The sequence below is a fragment of the Otolemur garnettii genome, unplaced genomic scaffold, assembly GCF_000181295.1.
Source record: "Otolemur garnettii isolate 467f Iridium unplaced genomic scaffold, OtoGar3 scaffold00074, whole genome shotgun sequence".
Classification (NCBI taxonomy): Eukaryota; Metazoa; Chordata; class Mammalia; order Primates; family Galagidae; genus Otolemur; species Otolemur garnettii.
Window position 1 is genome coordinate 6,837,989 of NW_003852469.1, and position 11,537 is coordinate 6,849,525.

General features: G+C 47.1%; 1 protein-coding gene across 3 annotated transcripts; it reads right to left on the reverse strand.

Moving 5' to 3' along the window:
• Window positions 1-844: 844 nt before the first annotated feature.
• Window positions 845-8,437, reverse strand: POLR3D (RNA polymerase III subunit D). 3 transcript variants are annotated; one of them, XM_023515592.1, is made up of 9 exons: window positions 8,332-8,437; window positions 7,936-8,105; window positions 6,860-6,903; window positions 5,297-5,448; window positions 5,027-5,151; window positions 4,668-4,833; window positions 3,764-4,029; window positions 3,152-3,304; window positions 845-2,987 (listed from the first exon to the last, which is right to left on the reverse strand). In XM_023515592.1, exons 2-9 carry the CDS (start codon window positions 8,098-8,100, stop codon window positions 2,865-2,867), a joined length of 1,194 nt encoding a protein of 397 aa, XP_023371360.1. In that variant the 5' UTR covers window positions 8,101-8,105; window positions 8,332-8,437; the 3' UTR covers window positions 845-2,864. The 3 variants fall into 3 exon arrangements, with proteins under 3 accessions (XP_023371360.1, XP_012663208.1, XP_012663207.1); XM_012807754.2 differs by having other exon boundaries at window positions 8,259-8,437; XM_012807753.2 differs by lacking the exon at window positions 8,332-8,437 and having other exon boundaries at window positions 7,936-8,250.
• Between the last annotated feature and the right edge of the window lie 3,100 nt (window positions 8,438-11,537).

The window sequence follows — 11,537 nt, forward strand, 5'->3', positions numbered from 1 at the left end:
TTTATCGCCCTCAGTAGAGTGCTGTGGCATCACAGCTCACAGCAACCTCCAGCTCTTGGGCTTAGGTGATTCTCTTGCCTCAGCCTCCCAAGTAGTTGGGACTACAGGCGCCCACCATAAGGCCCAGTTATTTTTTTGTTGCAGTTTGGCCAGGGCTGGGTTTGAACCTGCCACCCTCAGTATATGGGGCTGGCGCCCTACCCACTGAGCTACAGGCGCTTCCCCATCTTGTTCTTTTTTTAAAAAAAATTTATTTCTACGAGTCCATAATAATTGTGTATACTTACAGGGTATGTGTGATATATTGATGCAGACATATAATGTGTAATAAATGAAACAGGGTCACTGGGGTATCCATCACCTCAAACATTTATCACTTCTTTGTCTTACGAATATTCCAATTCTACTTTTAGTTATTTTAAAATATACAGTAGGTTATTGATGATAGTCATCCTGTTGCGCCATCAAATATTAGATCTTGCTCATTCTGTCAAACTGTATTTTTGTACCCATTAACCATTCTTACAGAAAACTAAATAAAACTGAGCTTAGGAAGGGTGAGTTACGGGTGGAGTTGGATACCAACCCAACCCTGACATTAAAGCCCACACTGTCATTTTATCAAGTAGTTAATAAAATGAACAAGACTATATATAGTTCCTTCTGTAGTTAACAAAATGTACACACACACAGATGCAGGTAGTAATAAATTCGCATCCATTTGCTCCAACATATGAATTTGGCTTTGGGTTTTTCCCTCCTGTTATTTGTACGTATTTGTTGGTAGAAATGTATGCTTCCGCAGCTTAGTCAAGAAAGCAGACAGGTCTTATCCTTTCCCACACTTTTATTGGTTAAGATCTAATTTGCACATAGGGGATCTAGAGATAGGCCATGAGGACTTTCATGTAGTCATAAGGTTCAAGGCCTAAGATATCTGAACAGGTGAAATGAACATGAAAGCAGTACATGCTCTTTCCCAAACCTTCTTGGAAGAGTCAAAGAACTAAAGACTGCAAAACACCCAACATCTAACAACACCAGGCCACTGAGCTCATCTAAAAAAAGCAGATTATTTCTGAACCAAAGAAACAGAACAGAAAGGAGAGGATCACAATGAAGACCCACTGGCAGTGCATCAGCTATTTAAGGGGAAAAAGTACTGAAGCCAGAGCTAATCACACACAGCACAGTCTCAGAGCAAAGAGAACTTCCACAGCACGTGTTTCCGAGGGACCCTTTCTGCTCCAGTCCCCTACAACATGCAGAGACCAGAACATTATCCAACAGAGCCAACCTGAGCGTTCAGCTTTAGAAGGGACAGTGTGGTCACCAAATACCCAATTGCCCCTCAGAGCTGCTGGCTGGGCAGCCTGAGGGTCTCTATAGTTAAAGCCCCAGTTGTGATGAATGAATAACTGAAAGGTAAGACTGAAGATGTATCCAAAACCCTTGGGGCCAAGAAAGGGCAGTTCTCACTGAACTGCTGTGGTTTATCCCTGTTCCAGAGGCAATGTGCAATGAGCAGCTGTGCCACAGTGTCTAATAGCTACAGACTGCTGCTGTCTGAGGCTTCTCTACCCTGCAAATATCTCTCCATCTCTATTGTCAAGGGAAGAGGAAGAGAAGCTGTTCTTCCAGGGACAGAAGACTTCTCAAACGCAAACCTTTTGAAGTGGGAGGTCATCTGCCAAGTATTATTCTAAAGTCCCTACTTCTCTTACCAAGAGCTTATCTCAAAATATATATATATATGGGCAATATTTGACTTCCTGTGGTGATAATTCACTGTTGAACACTTGTAAGTTTCTCAGAAGAAATATTTATCATAAGTGAAAGCTAGACGAAGACTAGCAGGGATGGGGTGTGGGGAATGAGTCCTGAGCCCACCGTATCATGCAAAGGCATTTGTAGGAGGGTGCTGGGAAGAGTCTCTAATAGTCTGTACAGCTATTAGAGTCTCTAATCAGTCTACAGCTACTAACTCACACAACCACTGCTTAGCTAAGAGTAAGCAGGAGATCTGCCTACTGGTCCTCACTAAACAAAGCAAAATAAGAGTAACAAGGAGAAAAGGGCATAGAACAGCTTGAACTTGAACACTAGGAGCACCAAGACCAGATGGGGATGGGACACGGGGCAAGCACAGAGGGGCAGAAGTAGGGAAATGAGTAAGTCCAGTCACTTTCATTTCACATGAAAACAGACTCAGGAAAAGGAGAGGGAAACATTTATTGAGCCCCTACTGGGTTTGGCCTTGTGCAAGGAGTTTTCATCAATGACATCCTATTAATCCTCGTGCCAACCCCATGAGGTAGGTTATTATCTCCATTTTTGTCAGCTGAGGAATATGAGGCTCAGACAGGTTAGGTAGTTTGTCCAGGGTCTACGAACTGCTGAGCTGGGCCTGGGCTTGTACATCTGAGCCTCCATCCCAGCTCTCTCCTATCAGCTGCCTCCCAAGAAGGGCACCCGAGCCAAAGCTGCAACCCTCACTTCCTGCCCCATGGCCCAACTGTCTCTAAGAGAAGGAGCCTGCACTTTTCCATAGACCCTCTTCCCGCACCCCTCAGGAGGATGCAGTCAGCGTAAGATATTAAGACATAAATATAAAAATAAATAGCAGAGACAAGTCCCTAGCAGCCAGGATGTGCAGTGTCCACGCTGTGTGAAGGGCATTGTGCCATTCACAGCTTCTGTGGGAAAAAGTCTTGTGGGCCCTGGGTGAAATTAGGACAACGGCTGACAAAGGCTGGAGTGGGTGGGCTCAACAGCCCCCTCTGGGTCGCTCAGATTAGAGAACAAAACGTCTGCAGCAGGCAGCAGCCGTGGGCACCATCGCCATCCTCCTCCATCTGCTCATTTTACCGGTGTTTGTGATCCAAGAGGGATTCAAAATCGGGAGAACATACAAGTTTGTGCTTCACATGTCCCAGGACTGTCATATCCCCTGTCCTACTGTCTCCAAGGCCCACAGACACCAGCTCCTGGCAATCGAGAGAGACAGCAATGAGAGTCAAAACCACACTCCCTAGTCCCACAGCTTAGTCCTGTGAATCTGAACAGGACACTCCTAAGAACCCTACCTCCCTACTTAGAACTGGCTCAACTTCTCAACCCCTTCAACAGCTGACCCTACAGTGGTGCTCACCTGCAGGAAAGAGCAGGTGGTTCCCATGGTCACGTCCAAAGTCACCTTGCCCAGGAGGAGCTGCACCTTTCCTGACTTGCGGATGAGCAGCTTGCCCACCTGACCTTCGGTCAGGTCAGCCAGGGAACAAGTGCTCTCTGCCAGCCTTGCTTCCTGTGGAGAAATTCAGGGGATAGAAGCTGGGCAGGCAGCTCTTCCCTCCATCTTTCATGAACGAACCACATCCCACCTCCCAGAGAGAGCCATTGGCAGCAAAGGTCAGAAAAAGCTCCTTACAAAGGGCTTTTTCTCGGGGCTCTTTGCCATTGGCCGAAAACAAAAACCCATAGCAAACAAATGGACAAAATATCAACAACTGCTGAAGCTGAGTGATGGTACCTGGGAGTTTATGTTCTCTGAATTGTACATGGTTGAAATTTTTCATGATGCAAAGGAAACATAAACACACACATAACTGGGGTCAGAAGCACAAAGCCACATAACCTTTGCTGGTACTAAGAACAAAAGTCCTGAGTGGCACACCTTCCTGTCCCGGCTGAGTGACACACTTTCACTATACAGGTCACCCTTTCTCCACCCTGGCACCCTCATAGGACTCGCCGCTGAGCATACCCGGTCTTTCTCCTGCTTGATGACCATCATCTGCCCATCCTCGCCCTGTACTTCCGTCTTGACAGGCTTTATATCCTGGGTGGGTGGCTGGCCAGGGAGGGTGTCTGGTAGCTGGAGGAACAGCAGCTCTTCCTCCTTAGTGAGGCTCAGCTCCCTGAGCAGCTCTGCCACAGACACCTCTTTCGGCAGCCCTGGGGTCTTCTTGGCTGCTCTAGGAGGAGCCTTCATCTTGGCCTCCTCCTCCTCATCTTGTGGCTCCTCTTTCACTGCTCGGGTAACACAACGAAAGGGCTATCTCATGCCCGCCCTCACTATTCCCAGACCTTTACCCATCTGCTCCTGTCTCTCAGCTGGGAATTGGAGGGAGACTCTGGTTATGGAGAAGGACAAGGAAAGGTGCAAGCAAGAGCTGTGTGACTTATCTAAAAAGGGACATCTGGGGCTGTCCCATTCAACTCTGGCTGTGAATCCCTCTGAGAGGGAGAATTTAGTGTTTTTGTTCAGCTCATGTGCTTTACAGCTGAAATAAGAAAGGATCTGCCCAGGAGCAGCAATCTCAGAGGCTCATGTAAGGGATTCTGGGAGGCGGCCGTGAAAACGAAGATAAGTTAATGAGGCCAGCTGAGGTAGCTCATGCCTGTAATCCCAGCACTTGGGAGGCTGAGGTGAGTAGATTGCCTAAGGTTCAAGATCAGCCTGAGCCAAAGTGAGACCTTGTCTCTAAACAATAGCCAGGCATTGTGACGGGCACCTCTAGTCCCAGCTACTTGGGAGGCTGAGGGAAGAGAATCGCTTAAGCCCAAGAGTTTGAAGTTGCTGTGAGCTGTGATGTCATAGTACTCTACCATGGGTGACAAAGTGAGACTCTGTCTCAAAAAAAAAAGAAGTTAACGGACACTGGTACCTTTCACAACAGGTCTGTCCACCTCCATGTCTTCTTCCTTGGGGCCAGCCAGCCAAGGTTTATCTGGTTCTTCACTCTCTTCCTTAAAAAGCCACCCTGAGTGAGCCAGTGGCAATGGCACAGGCATGTTTCGAGTGTCATTCTTCAGACCAGGGTCATCAATGAACTGCCAAAACCAAAGTATGTGTACGTGGGGTGACACACGGCCAGCACATGTACCTGAATTGCACCCCAACTTAGTTCTGCTTCTAACCAAAGATTCCTACTGCTCATCGGGATCCCAGGACACCACTAGGGAGTGATTCTGCCCCTGACCTGGCTTCGTGGAAGCCCCTTTCCCCCAGCATCCAGGTACCCACATCATCCTTCTCCAGCATTCGCAGGATCTGCTTTGTTTCTTCATCTGTCTCCCTCTTCTCTTTTTTGATGTTGATGATATGAGAGGGTCCCATGTCTGACATATCCACTGTCTTATCCCAGTTCCCTATGGGAAATCAGTCAGGTCACTAGGGATAAACAAGGAAGAGGCACAGCGAGGGCAACGAAACCAGGAGCAGAGAGATTCCACTGCTCTTGCCCTTCTCTCCGGCAGTTTGAACTGAAACCCACTCCTGATTCCTTCTTTGTACCTTTTTTCTTCATCATTTCAGCTGGGCCCTGCTCAAAGATGGAGTGGGACTGGATCACTTCTGGGCGCCCCCGGCCCCGCCCATGGCCCTCTCGCTGTCGGTCTCTGTCCCTTTCACGCTTCTCCTTCTTGACAATTACTTCTTCCTTGGGCCTGGAAAAAATGGATTAAGGGAAACCACTTACCTCCCGTCACTCAGAAAACTGGGTTTACTCTCCCATACCACTTCATACCAAGTGAATGGAGAATTTGTGAGCCAATAACTACGCCACTAGAAGCAGAACCCAATTCTAAGTCTTGCACTTTCCTCACTTCCTTGATGAGGCAGGGTCCTCTGAGTTTGCTTTACTTTACCTTCTTATCCAAAAATGTAGTTTTTTGTTTGTTTTTGCACTGACCCAAAACAGGAAGGCTGTAATGCAAAGGAACTTAAGGAAAAGCATGATACATCTTTGCTTAAACTACTGGTTCTCAACTCTGGCTATGAAAGAGTCACCCCAATCTACTATAAACAAGTTAGATCAGCTGGAGAATGTTCTTCTGAGCAAAGTATCACAAGAATGGAGGAAAAAGTATCCAATGTACACACCCCTATTATGAAACTAATTTATACCTTTTATATGAAAGCTATAACCAAATAGCCTAAGAATATGGGGGGGGGAGGGAGAAGGGAGGAGGGAATGGGTGGAGGGAAGGGGTTTGGAGGGATCACTTCTGAGGTTTATCTTATAGGGGTACAGGTGAATCTTTCTAAGAGTAGAATGTGAACGTTTTAAAGCAATAACTGAGAAAACGACATGAAGGCTGTGTTGAGCAGTTTGATGGAAGTATTTCAGATTGCATGTGAAAACCCTACACTGTACCCCAGAAGTGCATTAATGTACATAGTTACCATTCAATAAAAAAAAAAAACCAACAACAACAAGTTAAATCACAATTTCTAGAGCTGGAACCCCAGGGATCAGTATTTTTTTTTTTTTTTAGACAGAGTATCAAGCTGTTGCCCTGGGTAGAGTGCTGTAGCATCACAGCTCACAACAACCTCCAACTCTTTGGGCTTAAGCTATTCTCTTGCCTCAGCTTCCCAAGTAGCTGGGACTGCAGGCGCTGACCACAATACCTGGCTATCTTTTTTTTGGTTGTAGTTGTCATTGTTGTTTGGCGGGCCTGGGCTGGATTCAAACCCACCAGTTCTGATGTATGTGGCTGGTGCCCTAGCCACTTGAGCTACGGGTGCAGAGCCAGTATTTTTTTTTTTTTATACATATGCACATTAGAATCACTTGGGAGCCAGGGTTGAAAATCATTAGTGAACTAAGTAACCTCCATCACAATTATACTTAGTTCAATGCAAGCATTTCACATTGTATATCGAAGCAGTACCCTGAACCCCATCAATGCATCAATGTACAAAGTTATAATTTAATAAAAAATAATTAAAAAAAAAAGAAAATCATTAATGAAAAGAACTAAAGATACAAATTTAAATTTCTGAGCTATCCACCTAGTTACTTCCCCAAAGCCCCAAATTCAAGGCAAATATTGAGAAGGCCTAGCTACTTACTCTTCCTTGATCTTCCGACTGATGATATTTGGGGTGAAAGTTTTCTGAAAGTAAAATACAAGAGTCACTGATTTGTTAAATTCTGATCTCAAAGTACAAAGAAAAATTAAAACTCCCAAAGGCCATCTTCTATGGACCAAGACTACCATGGCTCTCTTCTGCACACTTCACACTGCTATCAGAGTTTAACAGGGAGAGACATGTGCCTGAAAAGGAGGAACTTCAGGGCCGTGGTGGCAGTGGAGTTTCACATAGAGGACAGGGGCACCAAAACTCATTTTAACTAACAGCCTCAGTTTCTGCCCTCTGAAAGGAGAGCCTCTGGGAATTCTAAAAACGAAGGAATTTATCTAATCTCACTTCTAGTCTTCAAACTATTACAGAGACCAGTCAGTATCACAGGGGAACAGCTCTCACACCAAGGCTTAAGTAGGGAAGACAGGAGATTTGCACCCATAATTATATAATATATTAGATTGCACCAGAATTTTCCAAGGCAAAGTTAAGTCTTTAAAAACTGGCTGCTTTATGCTTTTGTCAACCTGTTCTCCGCCCCACCCCATCCCACCCTCCCATTCAGGGCTGCTCTTGAAATCTACAATCATATACATAATGGGAGAGACCTTACAGGCTCTTAGGCCATGCCTAAAATTCACTACATTCTAAATGATAAGTATGCACACTGGGATGGTAGAGAATTCTGAACCCTTCAAAACTATAAGCAAAGCTTATGCTTGCCTGGCTTTCATGGGTTTCTTAAAGGTGTTCTAAAGCGCTCGATAAAAGTAAATAAATACCGTTTGAGTTGTTTTTAAATATACTGAACCAATTAGTATTCTTTGTCCTTCAATCACCTCTGAGAATCATCTCAACATCTCGTACCCAATACTTAGACTGAAAGAAGGTAGGCCAGGCTCCCCAGAACTTGAAGATAGGTAGGCATTAGTTTGGGGACAAAATTCACGACGCCCACTATCACGCGTGGCACACATCGGGCCCAAAACGAATATTAGTTGAATCCCAGGGGCCTAGAATTAAAGGTGGTTGGGTTTCTTTAGAAATGAGTCCTTGGGTACCTTCTTGACTCCTCCGAGGGTGAGGTCCCTGGATCGGATGGAGGGCAGGCGGCCAGGGGTAAGGGGCAGCGCCGGTCGCCGCCCAATAAGCCCCCGCGCCCCAGACAAGAGGGGCCGGGATCCTCCTGGAGCGCTGGGCTCGCCCGCTCCGTTTCCTTCCGACATGATGCCTAGGAAACAAGGTGCAACGAAACCACTGGAGGGGACCGACCTGCGGACCCTGGGCGGAACCCCACCCACTTGGCCTCCCGCCCGCGTCAGGGCGTCCCTCCGGTGGCATCTCAGCTCCTCCCCCTCCCACGTGGCGAGACCGTCCGGGCCACCTCGGCTGGAGTCTTTGGCTGACGGGCTGCGCTCTCGCCAAGCACTGAGGCCAGGCACGCGGCAGGGACGCACCAAGGCTGCGGCTCCACACCGCGAGTCACGACTTCACCTCCAACGCCACTCGCTGCCAGCCCTCGGTCTTCGCACCGGGCGGAAGTCTGCGTGGCAGGACCAGGGCACCGCCATCTTGCCGCGGGACGGAAGTGACGTTCGGGAGGCGGGACTGGTCCACAGTATTTATTAGGCGGCGCCTCACTCCCCTCCGCCTTCTCTTCCCGGTTCTTCCCGGAGTCGGGAAAAGCTGGGTTGAGAGGGCGAAAAAGGATGAGGGGAGCGGTCTGGGTTACGCTATGGTGGGGCGCTTTAAGGTCTTAGCCCTGGGTGGGGGGTGGGGACACTGAACTCAGGGTCAGAAGCTTGGGGGGCCGCCACGCCGCAATTTGAGGATTCGCGGTGGCGGAGCCCCTGGGAGCACTGGGGTCGTGGCTTGTGATGGGGAGAGGGGCAGAGAGCCAGACCCGGACTCAGAGTCCAGGAGGGCTTGGGCTAGGCCGAACCCTGGCCGCAGGCTCTCCATGGTGACCTTGGAGTGGTCACTGTACCTCCGGGCAGCGGCTTCGCCCTGGCGCGGGGCCACCTTCCCTGAACTCTTTCCTGGCTGGGTCTTGAGTTGGAGCAGCGAGACAGCCCCGAGACAGCTGCCGCAGACCAGCCGATGCCTCATCACACCCGCCTTGAGCTCAGGACGATGCGGGCCCTTGTGAGCACTCTTGGTCAAAACCTGGAGGGAGTAAGAAAACAAAGTTTGCTCTACTGCTGTTGAAGGAACTGATTTAAATAACTTTTATTGACTCCGACGTTTGCAATTTAATATAAAAGGTCTTTAATGTTATCCACACATCCCCTCCAAAACCATATTAAAATCATGTTAACATTATGGAGAGTTTGAGGAACGAAAACCATTTCTGCTAGAATTCCACGTAGAGAACCCCTATTAAAATTTTGTAATATAGGCTGGGCGTGGTGCCTTACGCCTGTAATCTTGGCACTCTGGGAGGCCGAAGGCGGAGGTGAGGAAGAGGCAGGAGGATAGAAACCCTTGAACGAGTGAGTTGGAAGCCAGCCTGAGCAAGAGTGAGACCCCGTCTCTACTAAAAATAGGAAAACTAGCCGGGTGTTGCGGTCAGCGCTTGTAATCTTAGCTACTAGGGAGGCTGAAGCAAGAGGATTGCTTGAGCTCAAGAGTTTGAGGTTGCTGTGAGTTATGATGCCATGGCACCAGGGCAACAAAGTTGAGACTGTCTCAAAAAAGAAAAAAAATTGAAATATATTCAGTGCCTCCCACACAGCTGTCGCATCGTACCACAGTTTTGTATCCTCTCTTTACACATAACTTTTGTTTTGTTTTTGAGTCAAAGTCTCACTTTGTTCCCTTTGTTGCCCTGAGTAGAGCGCTATGGTGTCATAGCTCACAGCAACCTCAAACTCTTGGACTTAAGTAATCCTTTTGCCTCATCCTCCAGAGTAGCTGGGACTACAGGCACCCAACATAACCGCCCAGCTAGGTTTTATTATGTATGTATGTATGTATTTATTTAGTAGGGACAATCTCACTCTATCGCCCTAGGTAGAGTGCTGTGGCATCACAACTCACAGCAATCTCCAACTCCTGGGCTTAGGCGATTCTCTTGCTTCAGCCTCCCAAGTAGCTGGGACTACAGGTGCCTGCCACAATGCCCAGCTATGTTTTTTTGTTTGTTTGTTTGTTTGTTTGTTTTGAGACAGAGCCTCAAGCTGTCACCTTGGGTAGAGAGCCGTGGCATCACAGCTCACAGCAACCTCCAACTCCTAGGCTCAAGCGATTCTCCTGCCTCCACCTCCCAAGTAGCTGGGATCACAGGCACCGCCACAACGCCCAGCTATTTGGTTGCAGCTGTCATTGTTGTTTGGCGGGTCCGGGCTGGATTTGAACCCACCAGCTCAGGTGTATGTGGCTGGCGCCTTAGCCGGTTGAGCCATAGGCGCCGAGCCCCAGCTATGTTTTTGTTGCAGTTTGAACCCGCCATCCTGGGTATATGGGGCTAGCGCCCGATCCACTGAGCCACAGGCGCCGGCCAAGTGTTAGACACAGGGTCTCCCTCTTGCTCAGGCTTGTCTCCAACTCCTAAGCTTAAGCAATCCACATGCTTTCAGTCTCCCAGAATGCTAGAATTACAGGTGTGAGCCACTGCTAATATAACTTTCTTTTTGTTCTTTCTTCCTCCCTCCCTCCTTTCTTTCTTTTGAGACCAGTTGTCTCTTTGCCCAGAGTAGAGTGCAATGGGCCGTCATAGCTCACATGCTACCTCTAGCACTCCTGGGGCTCAAAACTCCTCCTGGCCTCTGAAATAGCTTGAGACTACAGGTGTGAGCTACCTCAACGGGCCTCAAATAACATTTTTTTCTTGCTTCATCAATGACTGCATAATTCTCTGGTGACTGATGATATTTGGACGCTTAGATTGTTTCTTCTCCCTGTTGTAAATAATCTGTAGCGAACATCTAGTGTATTCACCACTTTTTTCTCTTTTGGATTATAACCCTAGGACAGATTTCCAGACCCTGGATAATTGGCCAAAAGAAGATGTTCAACTTTTTTAAGTAAACTTTTGATTTCGAGACCATATGCTATTATCAGAAAAAAAATGCAGAGAGATTCTGAGTACTGTTTACTCAGTTTCTCCCAATAACATTGTGCAAAACTGTACTACAGTATCCCAACCAGAATATTGACATTGGTACAGTCAAGATAAAAGACATTTCCATCACCACAAGGATCCCTTTTATATCCACACCTCCCTCTGCCCACCTCCTCCCACCACTAATCTGTTCTCCAGTTCTATAATTTTGTTATTTCGAAAGTGTTATATAAATGGAATCATACAGTATGCGACTTCTTGAGCTTGCTTTTTTCACTCAGCATAACTCCCTGGAGATTATTCAAGTTGTTGGATATATCGATAGTTCGTTTCTTTTTATTGCTTGGCTTGTTTAACCATTTGCTGGTTGAAGGACATCTGGGTGCTTTCCTCTTTGGGTTTATTAACAATAAAACTGCTATGAAAATACATGTACCAATGTTTGTGTAAACATACATTTCTATTTCTTTGGGATAATGGCCCACGTGTATAATCTTTGGGTCTTATGGTAGTTGTATCTTAGTTTTATAAGCAACTGTCCAATTGTTTTCCACAGTGACTATACCATTTTGAACATGCACGTTTTATGGTTCCTTATTC

Excerpts from the sequence above, each read along its gene's own strand:
- POLR3D (XM_023515592.1), bottom strand. The coding sequence starts at position 8,100 with ATGTCGGAAGGAAACGGAGCGGGCGAGCCCAGCGCTCCAGGAGGATCC. Across the intron at positions 6,904-7,935 it reads CCCTCGGAGGAGTCAAGAAG|AAAACTTTCACCCCAAATAT; the intron begins GTACCCAAGGAC and ends TTTTACTTTCAG. Across the intron at positions 4,030-4,667 it reads GGACAGACCTGTTGTGAAAG|TGAAAGAGGAGCCACAAGAT; the intron begins GTACCAGTGTCC and ends TTACCCGAGCAG.